The sequence below is a fragment of the Mytilus californianus genome, unplaced genomic scaffold (assembly GCF_021869535.1).
Source record: "Mytilus californianus isolate M0D057914Y unplaced genomic scaffold, xbMytCali1.0.p SCAF_10, whole genome shotgun sequence".
NCBI lineage: Eukaryota > Metazoa > Mollusca > Bivalvia > Mytilida > Mytilidae > Mytilus > Mytilus californianus.
In genome coordinates this window covers 37,556,848-37,577,539 of record NW_026262582.1, presented here as the reverse complement: position 1 = coordinate 37,577,539, position 20,692 = coordinate 37,556,848, and the positions used below count along the sequence as shown (strand labels likewise).

Here is a 20,692-nt window from a genome sequence, read left to right as displayed (position 1 = left end):
TTATAATTTTGATTTTGCTACCTTCTGGCTCTATTTTACATCTACAGTTTTCATTCAATTTGATCGTGTTGATCAGCATTAAGAATTTATAAGTTATCTTTTTACAGAGACCCTTAAGTTCACCAATTTTATGTAAATGTGGTATGCTTGCTAATAAGAAACTTACCATAAACCTACGGCCTTGACCCATGTGAAAACCCATACCACATAGCCGGCTATAAATGATCCCGACAATAAATGGGAATCAATTCACACGAGACATAGTACGTCATAATTTACAACAAAACAGTTTACATAAAACAAATAATTATATGACTTTTTTCAGATAAAGCAGAAAAGAACCAAATCGATGACAAAATGGAAAGTGAAAAACTTATTATAGTGTCTAATGGTAACGAAAATAGCTATAAACAATACAATACTATTTGAGTGATTTACATAAATTGCTACAAGTGACACTGCAAAGCTAGTTTTGATATTAAGAAATTGTTGCAATATGTGAATCGGGTGGTTTACTAATTAACTAAATGTGTGCCGTATGCAAATTAATAAATGATGCTCTTTTGACGATTAATGTGGATTCATTTATTTTCGTCGGTATCAATTTTCGTGGATTGAGGGAAACTTGCATTTTCGTGGATATTTGATTTCTTGGTTTTGCCAATCTCTGCGTGCAAAACCTATAGAAAATTTGTAATTCGTGGTTTAACTGTACCCATGAAACTAAAGACAATTGGTATTCAACGAATAATAATGAATCCACAGTAATTGACAATTCATCATCATATCAAAACCAGTTTCTTGCAGTAAATAAGCCCTTTTATATATAATTACTTGTTATGCGAAGCTTTTGATATCACACGATATTTGCTTTACATATGCATCACGATGGGAAACATTTTTTTCTCATATAAGAACATGCCATCTGAAGAAAAATAACGTTATGATTGGTTTACTGATTATGTGACTAAGATTATGTTGCCTTGTGTGAGTTATAAATACAGAACGTTACGGATAGGAGAATACATTATGTATGAAAAAAAATAAAAAGATATGCTATCATTTGATATCAATGATAAACATTTTAACTCTTACAAGATTAAGAAATAAATCAAATAAAAATGCTTTTCAAATAATTTAATTCAGTTATTTATACCACAGACAAAAATACTTTGACTTCATGTCAATGAACCTCACAAAAAAGTAGAACAAAATGTTTTGAATGCACGACACTGTGCATTTTTCAGCAATTTTAGCTTGTAAACGAACATCAGCAGATTTAGTTATGAAAAAACTAGTTAAATGAATTCGTTACTGGCATCACAAAAAAATACGTTTTCAAAATCAAACAGATCAATACAAAGTGCATAAAACTTTTTTGTATGTCAGGAAATGATTCTTACCTGCGCGATCGAATGAATGTACATCTAAAAGAGACTGACTCATAACTGCAACGTTACGTTACAATTTACTTCATTAATTAAATTATCGTACATGAAAATCACTAAGATGAGAAACCGGTTCGACGAAAAATGCAATGAACTATAGTTGTTAATTTCTATGTCATTTGGTCTCTTGTGGAGAGTTATATCATTGGCAATCAGACCACATCTTATATATAAAGGACTTTATGAGCATATTGAACTTTATTTATTTTAAAACTTATATATATATATTAAGTTTCAGGTGTATTTGCTTCTTCTGTATGTTTTGTCATGATCGTTTATTTTTGTAATTTATATCAATTTATATCAATTACACCTCCATATTGTAAAACATTTGGTTTATATGATTTGCATAATTGATATCAAACTTACGTAATAAAAAAATTATAAAAATAAATTTATGACGTTGACATTATACATGTTATAACTTTACTTAACCTTAATTCTCTCCCCACCAGAAGTCAGTAAAGGCCTCCACGCTGATATTCCACCTTTTCTATCTTATGCCGCAGTTCTTGTCACGTTCCAACTTATCAATCCGAGTTGGTTCCTTTCTCACTCTGTTGTCTTTCTCCATGTAGTTGTTTGCCTTCTTCAAGTTCTCTTCCCTTCCGGATCCCATTGTAGAGCTATATTACTTGTGTTGTCTCCTTCACGCCTTAATATGTGTCGCATACATGTCCTACGTATGCTTCTGATTTCACTTTTGTTGTGTCTGCTGTTAGCAATTTCATATACTGTCTTGTTTGATGTTTTACTTTGCCATCTTTTATTGTTATGTCTTAGTCATTGGTGTTGTACAGTATTAATTAAAAAAAAAGAAGATGGGGTATGATTGCCAATGAGACAATTAAATATATTTCTTGCAAGGTTTTTGAGTTTTCATGTTTTGAGTCATCAGCAAAGCCAAGATCTGCTAGAACGATGTTAGAGTTCAATCTTATCTTTCTGGCTTTGTCTGCATTTTTTCTATGGCAAAATGGTTAAAGAAACCCTGAAACTGTATAACCCTGTTTTACTCCTGAATTTATTTCTAACCATTCCGATGTTTATCTCTGATCAATGACGGTTCACTTGAAACCGGTATATATTTCCTTTATGGTTCTTATGATCTTACTTGGTAATCCATAGCTCTTCATGATCTTCCATAGACTCTCTCAATGGACTGAGTCAAATGCATGTTCAAAGTCTTTAAAAAGTATGTATAAAGCTGACCTTCATTACTTTAATTCCTCAAGTATGTTTCGAAGGATAAAAATCTGTTCGGTTGTTCCTCTTTTTTTATCTAAAACCTGCCTGCTCATTCCTTAATTATTTTTCTACTTCTTCTTTTATACATGTTTTATACATACAGTAAATTTTAGGTTTTATCTAATAACCGGTTATGTATCCTTTCTTAACAAAAATATATTATAACATATTTAATTATTGGGAAAGAAATACGTTTAGAAGTAATCTCTCTACGCCTTCATAGTATTGCTAAGAAATTCATCATAATTAAGAATTTCCTTGGACAATGTGGGGAGTCATCAATTCATCTGTTTGAATTGAAAAATCCACATCAGAATATAACTATCAATAAACATATTCATTTTGTTAGTGTTATAAGGGTAAGTTACTTGGGTTTTGCGTTGGACTATTAAATCTAACAGCCATGCACCATTTAATTTTGAAATTTTGAGGATGACCTCCCAGTCAGCATAACTTTAAGCATATAAAATTGAGACTTAAATTCTTATAGGAAAAATCTCAACTTTATCATGTAGAACAATTAATGATTGATGTTTGTAATCAATAAATGTAACCATGTGTTTGTTTTTAGTCAACCATGAAGTTCTCGAAAGAATAAGTTGACAAACTACTTTCTCATAGGGTTCACGGAGAACCCTTGTACATGCTGTAGTATCATTCTCGAAAAGTATCCCACCCTATCAGTACGACCCAATGTTCCATCGCAGAGGGTCTTCTAAATGCAATTCACATGAGGTGATATGAGAAGGTTTAACAGATGAAATTTGAAAATAATAAAAAAAAATATCGGAAAAAGTTTTCGAGTTCGAAGTTTTATTTATTATCGTAACAAAGTTTTGGGTTTTTTTTCTACAAAAAGCATTCAAAATATATTTATGATATTCTTGTTTAGTTAGAGAAACGATGAAATCATCAATCCTTTTCCGGTTTCATGTGATCTATTTGGTTGTCTTTTGCCGATATACCGTCCAAACAGTGCACAATTACTGTTATATGTTTATAAATATCTTCCATATTATCTTTAGTATAGTTCATATTTGTTGATAGAGAGATACATTCGGATGTTTTTATTGCAAACAGGGTTCAATGGAACATGTACAGCATTATTGTGTTATATGTAAATCTTAATAACGACGTCTGACAAAATGGGTTCAGATGCGGTAAAATGATTTTTTTGGCTATGGCAATTTGAGGATCACCTGCAAAATATTTGTTAGCTGCCTAAAATAATATTATTTTACTAATTATATCACATTTACAGCTAACCATGTGTGGGTATTTCGTAATTGTCTTTATATATCCTAGTCTGCAGCAAACATTTGAATTTATTTACAACCACTGGGTCGATGCCACTGCTGGTGGAGTTTTAATTCCCCGAGGATATCACCAGTCCAGAAGTCAGCACTTCTGTGCTGACATGAACTATCATTGATATGGTCATATTAATGAATTAACTGTTTTGAAAACTTTTGAATTTTTGAAATACTAAGGTTTTCCTACCTCAGGAATTGATTATATTAGCTTTATTTGGCAAAATGTTTTATGAATTTTGGACCTCAATGCTCTTCAACTTCGTTTTTTATTTGGCCTATTTAACTTTTTTTTATTCGAGCGTCACTAATGAGTCTTTTGTAGTTGAAACGCGCGTCTGGCGTGAATACAAAATTAAATCCTGGTATCTATGGATGAGTTTATTGATTCCGTATTTTAGCTTGTTTTATCATAAGTTATCTCCCATACTGAAAACGAAAGTTGACAAAGTGAAAAAGTCTGAATTCGAAGCTAGATTTATGTCATTTTGCTTAAGTCCTATCGGACCTAAATATGATGAGAGTTTATTGAGGAGCTACGGTTGAATTATACTTTTTAACGATAGAACGTTCTGAACGTAATTTTAAACGATGATGCTGGCGCTGTTTAAAAACATGTGAATCCGAGTTAATGCAGGATGATCTTTTTATACAAAAAAATGAAGAAAATCGAGAATATATGAAACATATGCCGCAGAAGTGAAATACAAAAGTTTAGGTTTACGCTCTTTTTAAAGATTTCCAAGCATTGGTAGTGTCATCAAGTCCAGCAGAAATAGCTGTAATTTTTCCCAGTTAGTCAAGGAGCAATATGGAAAAACCTGTCCTATATTAAAATTGGAAGCATAAACTTATAATGACATAGTCTGTCCAAAGCCAACCATTGCATTGTAATGATATAACTGAGATTGACTTGACCGATGAAGGAGAATCCAATAAATAATAATGTCAATCAAGAACAGAGCTTTTTATGAAATAAAATACTAAAGTTTGTTGTGTCTACTGTTCTATTTTTTTTTTTAATTTGAAAATATTAAATTCTCAAGGCTAATGTCACCAACAAAGTTGAAACAATTTTATTTGTTAAAAAATGGACTTAACACAGACTTTTCAATAGCAATAGCAATGGCACTATGTTCAAGTTTTTATTTCATCTAAGTTTGGAAAAAAATCCGTTGGAAGTTTCGATACATTTTATATATATATATATATATAACATGTAAAAACAAAACACACATTCAAAACATTCGATAAGGAAAAGCAACTCATTAAAAACCAACCAAAAAGGACACTTAATTTCATAGTAGCAACGTAAAGAATGTTTATTGTTTTGTTTCCTTTGAAACCAAATATAATACATTATTTGTGGTGAAACACATTAACAACATTCCAATTAACAAAGAAACTAATTAGTCAGAATTTTGTTTGAGTTTCCATATATTTCTTGATGTACATAGTCATCTCAGTACCATAATATATGACAAACGAGACGATTTTAATTTTGAAAGTATCAATTGCCCCCACCTAAGTAGCAAAATACCAACTTCACCTGCATATTGCATATACATTCCCAACTTATTCGGTACTTTAGAGCTTGCCGCTCCTACTTAGACTTTGTAACGTCACCAGTGTCTGAGCAGAAAGTCGATGAAGAAGGAGTATGTCAAAGAACGACTCGTCTGTTTTCTTAAAAAATTTCATCGGAAGGTACCAAGACCTTGTTGGTAAATATTCCGTATCAACTTCACAAATAATACACAATGGTCACGAAGTATAGCTTATGGGTACTGACGTTGTTTATCATCTTAACAACGCGTCTTAGTATTCTTTGATATGTCTTTATGAATAGTACTGTTACTGTTTAGCCTGTTTTTGGTTATGTCCATTTGACGCGACGCTGTACTTATACATCCCGTCATTGTGTTATTGTTCTAAGATAATTTTTGTATCTTGTATTCTAGTTTTGCTAATGTATTTTATCTATATTCCTTTTTGTGTTTCTTTGATACATATGACGTGGCTCTGTACTTTAACATCCCGTCATTGTATTTTTGTTCTATGAAATTTTTTATATTCGTGTCCTTCATTTTTGCTTATGTGCTTTGTCTTTATGCCTTTTTGAGTTTCTTTGATACATATGACGGGTTCTGTACATCACGTCATTGTTTTATTGTGCTATTGTTAAAAAAAAAATATTCTTGTCTTTCATTTTTGCTTATGTGCTTTGTCTATATGCTTTTTTGTGCTTCTTTGTTACATATTTGTTTGTTTTTATAGTTATTAAGATTATAACACAATGTTGACTGCTGTTCCCCTAAATTTGACATTTTTAACTATTTGGTTGGTATGTTATGATCGCACATCGTTGTCAATATATAGGAATTTGATGCGACTGTCAAACAATGAAAGATTTAGCTAGCTATGAAACCAGGTTTATTCCACTATTTTCTACATAAGAAAATGCCTGTATCAAGTCAGGAGTATGACAGTTGTTATCCATTCGTTTGATGTGTTTGAGCTTTTGAGTTTGCCATTTGATTAGGGACTTTCCGTTTTAAATTTTCCTCGGAGTTCAGTATTTTTGTGATTTTACTTTTGATGTACGCAAATGCATGCCGATTATGAGCATGCAGTATTTTCAAAATCAGTTGGGATACCGTCATAAAAATTTTTATTCATGGATAGCATATAAGTAACATTGAAAAAATGTAAAAAGGTGAAAATATGTATAAATCTCATCTGGACCCATTTTCTCAGTCACGGTCACATTAATATTTATCACAAATTTTTTACAACTGTTTATTTTCATTTTTAATGAGTTTGAACTTGAGCACAATCCATTGTTGAAAAATTAAATATATATATATTAAACAACGGAAATTGTGCCGGTAACATAATGTTACAAATTAAAAGTACCATAATACGGAAATAAATAAACTTTACAATGATATATAAAAACATAATAAAAGTTTAACTTGATTTTCAATCAGCAATAACTTTATATAACATAGGTATTAATGTTGTATCGTTGTTGTAACCAAATGCTTAAGGATAAAAAGAGCAACTAAAAGGTAAAGTGTTTACAATAATAAGGCATGTTCATCTATATGTATACGCACGTTTATATATTTGATATTCAACAAGAGCTTGACCTAAATTTTACAACTACAATACACGTAATTAAACATGATGGATACCAAGCGTTGTGTTATATAGTGTATGTTTATTATCTTTAAGAGATCCATTCGTGATTTTAAGCAGTATTGTGTTTCAAACAATTTTGTTCGGGTATAAAAGCATTTGCAATATCTTTTATTCTCCATTTTTGTATGGAAATAAAAAAAAAAACATTGATAAGTTGAAACTAAATTGCAAACACAAAGAATCGACATACAATATATACAAATATCACAAATCTAGATAAAGACATAAGAATCTCAAGTATACAAAATGAGGTGATATCAGTTCCGTCACTAACAGGACTAAGGAATGTATGTATCATCCGTTGTAATATTTAAAGCGATATTATATTAAAACTTATTTTTTATCACTACTTTCCACTGTCAGAATGTTTCCTTCTTTACACACCATAGTCATAATACGATGCGAATTCAACTACAAGATGGTATGCCACATTGTATTGCGTATTTTTAGTGTCAGATGAACAATTATGTACACTATCAAGAGCTGTTACCCTTTGATTAGAAAAGAATATCATTATTTTGCATAAAATCCTTTCAAAATAAATATGTCTCTGTTCACTCATCGCTATCTCTACTATGGATTCTCCCAAACTTGAAATGTATATGTTAGAGTTCGAACATTTATCGATGTTGGTTTTCAGAGTCAACTGTCTATTCAATCTAATAAGAATCCCAACTCTAATACTTTATGAACGGTTTCTGCATTTCATTTTGGAATTTTGTGTATACCTCAATGAAGTTCCCGAGACCAGAATTTTTCTTGATTTCTTTAATTCAGTCAAAGTGGTGGAACATGGTTGAAAATGTCAGCAATTCTAGCTCTGCTTGCGATAACAGTTCAAATAAAAATGGTTTCAGGTATATTTATATTACACTAACATGAGACAACAGTGACAGCGAAAGTAAATTGTATAATAACCACAAATTATATCCAATGACGAAAAATATAACAGAAAAATGATAGGAGATATGAAAGGGACATCCAAACTCATAACTCGGACAAGCATTTACAACACCATTGCAAAAAAACGATAAACATCGAAAAGACCAACAATTTTGAATACGACGAAGTGATAGGATTGCAATTGAAATAATCTTCAACCAGTGACCAAATGCAATACAGGTTAGAAACTATATGTCACCAAACGGCCTTCAACAATGATCAAACCTATATAACAGACAATTTACAGGACTATAATAACAGGATTAATCAATTATTGATACTGTAAGTTGAATTCTTAACATGTGTGCTTTGCGAATTTTGACATATATTTATATTTTTACTTTGTTCAAATTAATTCGGAATGAAAACACTTCTACTTTCTACAAGGCACATTTGCGAAAGGTGTTTATATAGAATGAAAACGAATTCGGTTTAATTTAAATAGAATCTCTTTCATTGTACTAATTTAATAAGTTATGGTTGTCGTTTGTCACATTAACACCATATATTTTTTTATTTTGATAAAAAAATATCGAAGGGGACAAAGTTAAATCTTATAAAAAAATGTTATCCCATAGCGTGTTCATGAGCTTGTTAAAATTTATGATGTTTTGTTTGTTCTTAATGACTTTTGTTTGTATTTGTTTTCGTAATTTTGTGTTGACGACAGATTTTTTTTTTAATTGCAATTAAGTAAGATTGATGTCTCATTAGAGTAATACACAACATATTCTGTTGAAAATGCACTTTAAGTCATGTTGATATGAAACAAGTGATTAATTGAAGGATGTTCCGTCATGATGAGGATGGAATTATCAACAATAGCCGTAGAAACTTTTCAACAAATAATACGAATTTCAATCAGAATGTGTTTCTGCTTAACCTTCAGTTGATCTTGAGAATTTATAATTATGTAGAGACCAAAACACTAAATATTATTCATTTACTTATCATTCTATTTGTATCGTCTTTAATTGCAGGCATTGGAAATGACACAATCAATGTGAAAGTTCAAAAATGTGCAACTGCTGTTTTCAAATGTTCCAGTTCTGGCGCTGGTGTGACCTGGTTAGGGCCAGATATCAACAATGATGTACAAAACAATTTAGTTTACTTTGCAGATAAAAAAAGAAACCCAAAGCTGAACCAAGGAAAATATGTATTTCACGAAAATAAAGGAGGTTATGAACTGATTATCACAAATTTTCAGAAAGGAGACATTGGTTTTTATTTCTGCAGATTTAATAATGATGGACTTTTTTATGAGACCAAGTATAACGTATATTTAGAAGGTTAGTTTAAGTATGCCGTATTCAAACACGATCTGACTTATTTTAATGGAACAATATATTCCTCTAGCAAAGAGGGACGAAAGATACCAGAGGGACAGTCAAACTCATAGATCGAAAACAAACTGACAACGACATGTTACCTACAGACTTCTATAACATTTTCTATAAGATATTTTGAACCGTGTATAGAACGTAAAAGTATCCCTGCATTAGGCACTCAACTCAATTTCCATTTTTGTATTGATAAGGCTGACAATTTATACATTTTGCATTGTCAGACGGATACCCATCAGTAAGACTTTTACAGACATTAAAAAGGTCTAGTGCTTTACCGCATTCGACTTAAACAATTTAAAAGGTATGTCAAGCAAATTTAATTGATAAATACAAGATAAACATGGGACGTTTGTTTTTTAAACAAAACGAAATGTATTAATAAAACATTTTAAATTGTATGTGCTTCTGAAAGACAGAGCAAAAGAAACCACGACAACAAATTGTACGGCTCAAAGTTTAGGGATCACAACAAGTTTTCCAATGATAATAAAGACAACCAATTTTCAATGTAAGTACAGTTAAATTATTTGCATGTAAACAAACCATCGAAACTTAAATAACAGGTTCCATCACAGGTCAATGAAAGATATCATTTATATTGATAAATAAAACATTATGAATTTGATTATATTTGCCGACGAATGAAATTAAATTGAGAATGGAAATAGGGAATATGTCAAAGAGACAACAACCCGACCAAAGAGCAGAAAACAGCATAAAGCTACCAATGGGTCTTCAATACAGCGAGAAAATCATGCACCTGGAGGTGGTCTTAAGCTGGCCCCTAAATATAATTGTGTACTAGCTACATGTAGTTCAGTGAAAATGGACGTCACACTAAACTCTAAAACATATAAATGAACTAAAATTAAAAAACCTACAAGACTAACAAAGGTCAGAGGCTCCTGAACTGGAACAGGCTAAAAATGAAGTGGGGTTAAAATGTTTTGTGTGATCTCTACCCTCCCCCTTTATCTCGATCCAATATAGAATAAAGAAACTCTTTACTTAAGCATTGCATGCATTTATATTTTCATACATTTATATCTGTTGTAGTTCCAAAAAATCAACAAGGAAACAATGAACAGACATTAGTAATTTTGCTTGTAATGATTCCTGTTGTTCTGTTTGGAGGTTGTATTACAATTGTTGGACTAGCAAAAGTGAAGGGGACATCTATTGGTAAGAAAACACTGTTAAAACAAAATTGGAGAGATATCGGATATATCTGCCATGAACACTGTATGTCCTAAAACCCGTCAGAAAAAACAACACATTTAACTATTAATAAAAATACACAGATGAAGTCCCCGATTTCGGGCAAAAACATTAACATGTAGTATGGTTATACTAGATGTTATCTAAGTTATTAGCCCTACACTAATTAAAATTGATCAGTGGATTACAAATAGTGCCTGAAAGACTGAACAGCAAAATGATACCAAACGTACATAAAAAAATCAATTAGAGAGAAATTGAAAACGCAAGGGCAAACAATGCTGGTGAACTAAGACACAAAGTATATTACAAAGTAGATCATAGAAATTTTAAAGACTTATCAACAAAATCCCTAAAGAAACCGAATGTATCTCATGTGTTTCGGTAAGCTTAAAGATTTTTTCACAAATGTGCACGAAGACATGTTTATTGTCAATACCAATTGAAAGATTGTCCATATCCAGTAACGTGTCACATTCACTGATGTCGAGAAATTATATCGTGATCGTTTGAACTAGATTATAGTAAAAACACGAATACTTCCATGACACAAAATCAGTACATGTACATTGAAAAACACAAATAACATCACCAAATTTGGCCCAGTCAAACAGAACATACTCTTGAAGTAGTACATATCCAAAATAAAATAGTTTCGACGCAATGGTATAAATATCAAACTGTATAGAAAATATTCTGGTGATTGAGGCATCAAATGAAAGATGACAATTGTGAAAATGTGCATAGAACTGTGACATCAATATGCAGAGCATGTCCGTGAAAAACTGAAACAAATAATGAAGATACTGCTAACCCAGTTACTTACGCGTGAGATTTTTTTCGCAGTTTTCAGAAGTTGAAACATAGTAAAACATACTGTTTTTTTTTCTCACACGAGACATATAATTTCAATTGTATTTCTATTTCTTATATTAACATTATATCTATCATGTTTATGGTGATATCATTTTAGATGAAATGTTGAGATCCTTTCTTTTCACATGTCGAAGAGTTACAAAAAGGTAAAAGATATGAATAGTGTTTGATTGATAAACATTTAAACAGACAGGTGTTGATAAGGACTTTTAATTGTTAAAATACAGGTTGATATTTACATTATTGTTTAAAAAGACTGCTGTTTGTTATAATTTTTATGTGCAGTGCACATTTGTCACTCTTCGTTATGGCATGCATATCCGGCATTGTCATAATTTAATCAGGATTTACGGAAGTAACTCCGTATTCTCAAATTGTTGTATTGTTGTTGGATGATTAAAACTACACATTTACTTAAATGACAATTTAATCGGTTGTATACACCAAGAACACAGTCATACCATAACATTTAAAAAGACTGTAGTCTTCAATCAAGACGTAAAGAGGATCTAAAATACTTTCAACCTAAATTCAACAATGTTGATATTTAGAAAAGACAAACAAAATTCACTTGCAGTATGGTGAATTAAACGACCCTATATTGATGTCCTTTGCATATCACATGTGAAGAAAGTAAATGAAAAATATATCAAGTAAAATAGAATCGATTATGTTTCACATTGAGTAAGATTAGAATAGTTTACATGGTTAATGAATCACAATACCATTATTATTATGCATACATCCCCAGTCAAACAATGTGACATAAATAAAGATAACCAGAACTGATATGTTTGGAAGGTAAACTAGAGGCTCTAAAGAGCCTGTGTCGCTCACCTTGGTCTATGTGCATATTAAACAAAGGACACAGATGGATTCATGACAAAATTGTGTTTTGGTGATGGTGATGTGTTTGCAGATCTTACTTTACTGAACATTCTCGCTGCTTACTATTATCTCTATCTATAATGAACTTATCCCAGTAGTTACAGTGGAAAATATTTTGTAAAAATTTACAAAATTTATGAAAATTGTTAAAAATTGACTATAAAGGGCAACAACTCCTTAAGGGGTCAATTGACCATTTTGGTCATGTTGACTTATTTTTAGGATTTACTTTGCTGTACATTATTGCTGTTTACAGTTTTTCTCTATCTATTATAATATTTAAGATAATAACCAAAAGCTGCAAAATTTTCTTAAAATTACCAATTCAAGGGCAGCAACCTAACAACGGTTTGCCTGAATGGTCTGAAAATTTCAGGGCAGATATATCTTGACCTAATGAACAATTTTATCTTTTTGTCAGATTTGCTCTAAATGCTTTGGTTTCAGAGATATGAGCCATAAACTGCATTGTATCCTATATACTATTTTTAGCAATGTCGGCCATCTTGGTTCGCGGGCGAGGTAGTCGGACACAATTTTTAAACAAGATACCCTAATGGTGATTGTGTACAAGTTTTGTTAAATTTGTCTTAGTAGTTTTCAGAGGGGAGATTTTTGTAAAAGATTACCAAAATTTACGAAAAATTGTTAAAAATTGACTATAAAGGGGAATAACTCCTTAAGGGGTCAAATGACCATTTTGGTCATGTTGCCTTATTTGTAGATCTTACTTTGCAGAACATTATTGATGTTTACAGTTTATCTCTATCTATAATAATATTCAACATAATAACCAAAAACAGCAAAATTTCCTTAAAATTACAAATTCAGGGGCAGCAACCTAACAACGGGTTGTCCGATCCATCTGAAAATTTCAGGGCAGATAGATCTTGACCTGATAAACAATTTTACCCCATGTCAGATTTGCTCTAAATGCTTTGGTGTCAGAGATATAAGCCAAAATCTACATTTTACCCCTTTGTTCTATTTTTAGCCATGGCGGCCATCTTGGTTAGTTGGCCAGGTCACTGGATACATTTTTTAAACTAGATACCCCAATGATGATTGTGGCCACGTTTGGTTAAATTTGGCCTAGTAGTTTCAGAGGAGAAGATTTTTGTAAAAGTTAACGACTATGGACGACGACGGACGACGGACGACGGACGACGGACGCCAAGTGATGAGAAAAGCTCACTTAGCCATTCGGGACAGGTGAGCCAAAAATGCTATTACAATTCAAGTTTGAAATTAAAAAATAAGATATGTGCAAAACCTATGTGCTGTAGTTAGATAAGCATAAACTTTATGCTTAATATTGAACTGCTGAAAAGTGTTTTTACAATAATTTCAGAATACCGGTAAATGTATCGTATGACAAATATCAACAGTATTGAGCTCTTAACCCTTGATTAGATTTGTTTTACTGTCCTCTCATGTGTTATCGAGTTCAAAAACTGTTACCTTTGAGGAAAGAGTAGTAGAGTTAACTCAAAGATTTAAGTAAAGTAGGCATTAAAGAATGATTAAAATCATTAAGAAACAACCACTGAGATTTCGATTATACTTTAATAGCCAATGTTACATATACTGCCAATTCAATTAAAGGGATGAAATCAGATTTTTATGTTTAAAATTTAAAATATTATGACTAACATAATCTTTCTTTGAAAAAACGTTTGAACTAACTAATATTGCGTAAAAATAGATAGAGATAACATAAAGGTTGATTTATTTTAATTAGAACCTAGTTGCAAATATTATTATATTAGTCTTTACAATGTGTATATAAAATGAAACTTATATTTCAGGCATGCATCAAATGAAGAAATTAATGGTAAATAGAATGCATGTGATCTTTTGCATAGCATAGATAATTTAAATACAAAATTATGTGATAATTTTTAAATAAAAGAAAAAAACAAAACAGAAACCAGGGACAAACAACGATTTAGTTTAATTTCTACCAATAATAAAAACTGCCTATGTTCACTTTATCTTAATCACCTACTATCCTCAAAACAAAGTGGCTTTACTAGGACTGCAAAATTACTTACAACTTTTTTCATTCACCAGCCTGCAGGATTACTTTGAGAGTATCTGATCTTGGAGCTTTAACCGATTCCTTTTCTTAAGAATACAAAGATCTTTAATGGTTAATACAAAAAAGTCGACAAATTACGCTATCCTACTTGGTGTATTTCCATGTATTTATTATTTGAATTAAACATGTAAGATCTGAATTATTATAATCTGAATTGTTTTTATTTGAAAACTGATTAAAACACGAATATGACGTCCCTTCGTTGATAAAAATGACCTAAATGAAAAGTATAATATAACAAAAAAAAACTCCAAGCAAAATTGAAAACCGAAATTCCCTTAATAAATGACAAAGTCAAAAGCGTAAACACATCAAACGAATGGAAAACAACTATCATATTCCTGATTTAGTACAGGCATTTTCTAATGTAGAAAATGAATACCAAGATACAATATGCACAAGTAATTTGTGCAGGAAGAGACATCATAAAAAAGCTGTTATTTATTAAATTATGATAACACTTGATTAATTTCGTGCGTCCGATGAGCTCTATGAAGTTGCCTCCATCCATTTAGTACGATCTTAACCAAAGATTTGAAAACAAATTGTGTTAACAAAAACACATTTTTGCATTATGTAGTCTAAATATTTCAGAACAAGATAATACTGTAGAAAATCAGATGTACCAGAATTCAAATGTCCAACCAAATGGAAATTCATCCGAAACGGAAATACCATTTCCTGACAGAACAGTTCATGATGCAGGTATTATAAAATTTTAACACTATTACTTAAAACGAAAAACAAGTTATTATATTTTAATGGGAAGAGGGTTCACATTTTTATCTTCCAAAATAGAAAACGTTAAAGATTGAGAAGCATTTCGATTGTATCACAAATTAACATGTAATGCGTTTCATTTTGAATGTAATCTGAAAACTGTAACTTAATGACGTTACATATAAATGTAAAATGTCCTGAATTGAATTTACTGCATTCCATTTTAAAACAGTATTAAAAGTATATTCAGATCGAATTTGTGAACGTATTTACTAACACATTGTATATATTCTCAACGAAATTTGTACTTTGGGCAAATTAGTTTTATTCTTTTAATATCTATTTTTCAGAAGCTCATTACTTGAATATATATTAATGTATAGATTTCCTAAAAGTAACTACAAAAAATAAAGCAATACGTTATAGCTTTCATGCGTTCGATGCGCTTTTCTGTATTTACCTTCATCAGGAACACTCAAAGCCGAATATTTGAAACCCAAGGATATAAATGAACATAAACAGTTTTAGAGCTATATTACAAAAATGGACATAAAAATAGAAAAATCCATCTAGGGTCAAATTTGCCTGAGGGAGTTGAAACCTTATTTTCTTGTTATTTATAAACGGACCATTTTTCTAAAATCACTGATTAATGGCATGAGATAGTGGAAAGCATTTTATAATAAATGCTACCAAACCAGACATAATTTGTTTGGTCCTTCTTTTCAATTTTGTACATACTTTTGTAGAATCGTATGGCTCTGTTTTTGATAAAATTGCCAATATTTGTTCAGTTCAATAGTAAGTTCTTCTTGATATAAACAGTATAATTAGATAAATAAAAAATAATTTTACAATACTGCTACATGTGCTAGGTATGTTTTAAATTTAAGTTGGTGTTAAATTCTCAGTTCTTATTTCATTTCTGTCATGAATGATTTCAAAAAATTTGGAATTCTGATCATGTAAAAACATACTTTACTTTTCAGATCTTGATGTTTCTGATGACACTGGTGCTACCAGCAATTACAGAAATACCACTGAGTCAACTGCAGTTAAATTATATGTAATTATTATTGGCCTGTCTTTTCCAGTTATAATAGTGATTGATTGTAAATAAGACACCCAATGAGAGATAATAATGTAATTTTTGCGGGAATTTCTCCCTGCGTTGAAGATCCAGTGGCCATGTGCTGTTTTCCGGTGGGTTCGTTTTTATCTCTGACACCTTCCAAATGTTTACCTCAGGAAAAGATCACCCTAGCTGTATTTTGCTAAACTTTTAGCTCAATGGTCTTCAACTTCGTACTTTTTTTTTGCCGTTTTAACTTTTTTAATTCGAGCGTCACTGATGAGTCTTATGTAGACGAAACACACGTCTGGCGCAAACACAAAATTTCACTCATGGTATCTATGATGAGTTTATTTCCATTCTCTATTTTATTTGGTATTTCATATTGCTTGTGTAAACTCGGTGCTTTTTATCTTATCTCCGTGCTATTGTCTGTTCTTATCAAACATTGGTTTCATTGTTTTCACTGACCACGTTTTTTGTACAATAACATCCTCTTTAGGTTAAATCAGCAAGCAAACACTTATTATTGAAATGCTGATAGGAAAACTGAATTTGAATTAAGTACTTAAAGTTTTATAGTACATAATTAATGAATAAAACAATGTGTGTTAGTATTTCCTGGTATGGTTGAAATAAATATACTTTTACTAAAAGAAATGCAAGTTTTTTTAATATTACATGGTATTTCCAGAAAGTTTTTTAAAAACATTTCCAAAAATATGAAAATTCAAGTTTTTTTTTGTGGAAGGTTGCTAATACTTTGTGTTTATACTTTATTGCATCCATTTTATAGGGAATTTTGGGGAACGGTTGTCTCAATAGCAATCCAACTACATTTTGTTAAATGCATGTGTGTTAATATTTTTCCTTTTTGCTATAAATATGTTCAGTTATGAGTGCTGTAAATTTGTACATTGAAGTAAAATAATCCTACAAACTTCTATTTTACAGTTTTAATTTCGATGAAAGCTGCGAATATAATACAAACCCAGACACCATGAGTCTGAGAATATTATTTTTTGTTTTGTTTTATGGTTCTGAAATACAAGTACAAACTGCATATAATTTTATTCGAGGTTCATATGGCATGTGTTTTATTGCACGTTATTACTTTTATACAAACGTTTGGTGTTGTTAATTTAGAATAAATACAACCTTTCTCAAGACGTTCCTTAGTTTGTTGCTGTTTGAACACTCAAACCGTTAAGGTCATGATCATTTCAGTAAAGCTTTGGACCAATTTCAATTGTAAGCTTTCATTAAGTTAAAAAAAATGGAAGGTCCTATATAAACAACACCAAACGTTTGTATAAAAGTAATGAAACGAAAAAAAAAAATTATTCTCATATATTTTGTAGCTTTTCCTTTATATACACTTATTTATTATAGGAATGCACTCCAGGCTTACACTATGCAGAGGTTTCAATTAAGCAAGTTGGGTCACAGCAAATTAAAATTCATGGGATAGAAAACAGGACAATTTACACCGGAATAGATCATTCACTGAATAGAGTGGTTGTACAGTCAGACTATAGTGATAATGACAGTGAAGATGATTTTATCTTTATTCAAAACCTTGATGTGAACAGTCGTAATTACGAAAATACTTGTCTGTAATCAATGACATCAGACAAACTGTTAAATTGATATCATAATAATGCATAAAAAAGTGCAATTCTCTATAATGCTTTTAAATCTGTACAAATTACTAACGCTTTATATATTTGATCAATTTAAAATTTAATCCTTTAATGGGAAAGCTCTTGCATGCCTCTTATTTTTCTGGTTTAACTAAATAAATACAAACAAAAAAACGAATACCGTAAGTTTTACAAATCTTGATTCCAGTTTTATTTGAAAGTCCATTTTAGACATGTTAGATGAGGTGTTTGTTTGTATTTCCTAAAAGGACTATTATGAAAACGTTTTCTTCGTAAATATTAGATCATCAATATCCAGTTTCAAAAGAAAATTAACTTAAACATACTTTGTTTGAACACAATAACTATACATTCGGATAACCCAGAATCGTACTCATATGGAAACGGAAAAGTAGCACTTACTTCTTAAATAGGACATACATATATCTCCAATAAAGGAGATTCCACGCAACTCAAACAGGTACATGTACTAGGAGATATTCAACAATATGAATGTAAAGATATAAATTAATAACAGAAATGGTCGAATTCCATGGGAATGTTTTGAAACAGATACATACCTTTTTATTCGCGCTATTCACTGACTATGTAGCTCTACATTGAATAAGTAGAGGGCAAACAGTGAGATAAAAAGAGATAAAAAAGTTCACATATTATCTACTTTTAATTCCTTTTGTTAATGAAAGCGCATTAAAGACACCATATAGTTTATTCCATATCTTGTTTCTATATACATGTATTTCATCTTTGCCATCAAACACATCTTTCTTTCAAAAAGATCTCGATGTTCTTAATGATTTAAAAACTAGACTGTGCTCTTTTTAAGATTACTTAATTTATTGATGCTTTGTATAGACACACGATGCCGAATAAAGCTTACATATACCCCCATATCGGTGATTACATTTAAAAACATTTTACAGTCGTGATCAAAATGTTATCTTAAATGTATAATTATTATTTGAAAAAATGTAAGTAGTTCTCATCTATTTGATATTTCTTTTCTTTCTAAAGTAGAACATTGTAGACCAAAATCATTACAGAATCATAGATTTAAAGTGTTTTTCCTACTGATAAAAGTCTCAACATTATTACATAACTCCACACCGAGAAAAAGTTATTAAATGAATTTTTCGTGTGGACTATGTTAAATGCGTAATAACCTCGCTCAAATACTGCCTATTTTATTTTTTCAAAAGAATTTCTCAGGCGCGTTTTCTGATTTCATTTTGTATTCAACATCAGTTGCAGCTACAGGGGGTTGCTTCTTTCAGTATCAGGATTATCTTAATCCTGTTTTCCGAATTCTGATCCGTCTTATTTTCTATTTCACCTTAATTAAGATCTTGTTAGTAGCTTAACTCTGCTGGTATATTTTAATTTCACTTTGCATGTAAATCTGATTTATTGAATGGGGACGAACGACTGAAGTTTAACCTAAGTCTGAAATCGCCCTTTGTTGTTCGTCCTCAATTATATAGCACACGATGTATAGAAATACGGTAATTTTCGAATCTTGACACTACCGATGCTAGACATTAGGCATCCCTTGGGCTCTGTAGAATGTGTTAAAACGCTTCCACACAAGGTTTAAGCTGGGATGCTAAGCATGATGCCTTGTGCAGTTAGTGTTGGAATGCAAAATATGTGTTTCTTCAGACATACAGTCAGAGCCAGCTGCTATTTCAGTCCTTTAACAGTGCTCTTGTTTTGTCTTAATGGAATTATTTGTGGGATAATGGTATCTGTTTTCTGTTTCCAAAAAAAAATATACTACAAAAATAAATAACAAAATGCTAGTTATTATGGGCATTATATCCCAAGCCGTTAACTTTTTGTATGCAAGAAAAAAGTTATTCATCAAACAATCAAGTTGTTCAGCAAAAAAAGAGTTATTATGACAATTGAAATTTCGTCAATACGTTTAAAGTCCTGATTATTATGTTAAACGAGTTCCTTTATGTTGCCGTACCATGTAAAGTAGAGATCTTCCTGTTACTGCAGCTGATTATTGTTGTATTGTTGACCACAAAAAAACATTACTAGTTCTGATCATGGTGATCTAAACATCGAGAGAATCGAGATCCATATTCACTTTTTGGTTGTTTTCTCCTTATATGTTAGCATACATCATAAAACAAGATACTAGTACATCAAAGATACCCGACTTACAATTTTCGTCTAACTACACAGATAATATATATGCAAAACCGTGATTTTTGTTCCATACACAGTGTCATTTTATTTCAAGTATGAATAAGATAAAAGCGATTAATAAAACAGACTTTGATGATCATTTTATGGACAGCTTATTGCGATTCTCCTTACAAACCCTTGTATTACGTCTGATGTTTACAATGTACCAATAAAGTGAAAAAAAGTTCTTGTTATAAATGAAAATCAGCTTATTCTCTCAAAAGATATAGGAGCTTAGAACGAGGAAAACTGGTTTTAAGGAAGGGGAAATCACTTTTGTTTTCTTTTTGTAAAATCATCATCTGATTCACTTTGTACCTATAGCATGTATAGTAAATGGGATAACGAATGATAATATCCTTTTCTTAAAATATAAACTAGTCTCACCTTAATGATTCATACAGCTATTTCAATATCTTTCGTACTAAAAAAGGAAATTAAATTTGACAATGAAAT

At 31.0% G+C, this 20,692-nt stretch overlaps 2 protein-coding genes across 2 annotated transcripts in view; both read left to right on the top strand.

Moving 5' to 3' along the window:
- The window catches only part of LOC127718063 (uncharacterized), a 31,224-nt gene extending 29,465 nt beyond the window's left edge, over nt 1-1,759 (top strand). Inside the window, exon 8 of the mRNA XM_052223964.1 lies at nt 326-1,759. Coding sequence (XP_052079924.1) covers nt 326-429 — 104 coding nt within the window. The 3' untranslated portion in view covers nt 430-1,759. The remainder of the gene's footprint in view (nt 1-325) is intronic.
- Nucleotides 1,760-6,732: 4,973 nt separating this feature from the next.
- Nucleotides 6,733-19,295, top strand: LOC127718062 (uncharacterized). The gene is made up of 10 exons (XM_052223963.1): nt 6,733-7,077; nt 7,988-8,067; nt 9,133-9,444; nt 9,914-10,009; nt 10,558-10,683; nt 11,693-11,741; nt 14,292-14,317; nt 15,179-15,289; nt 16,294-16,370; nt 17,769-19,295. Exons 2-10 carry the CDS (start codon nt 8,013-8,015, stop codon nt 17,994-17,996), a joined length of 1,080 nt encoding a protein of 359 aa, XP_052079923.1. The 5' UTR covers nt 6,733-7,077; nt 7,988-8,012; the 3' UTR covers nt 17,997-19,295.
- Nucleotides 19,296-20,692: the final 1,397 nt, after the last annotated feature.

What these genes read in the sequence shown, in the direction of transcription:
- LOC127718062 (XM_052223963.1), top strand. Translation starts at nt 8,013, where the DNA reads ATGTCAGCAATTCTAGCTCTGCTTGCGATAACAGTTCAAATAAAAATG. An exon ending in CAGAACAGTTCATGATGCAG is followed by an intron (nt 15,290 to 16,293) that starts GTATTATAAAAT and finishes TTTACTTTTCAG; the next exon opens with ATCTTGATGTTTCTGATGAC. An exon ending in CAACTGCAGTTAAATTATAT is followed by an intron (nt 16,371 to 17,768) that starts GTAATTATTATT and finishes TATTTATTATAG; the next exon opens with GAATGCACTCCAGGCTTACA.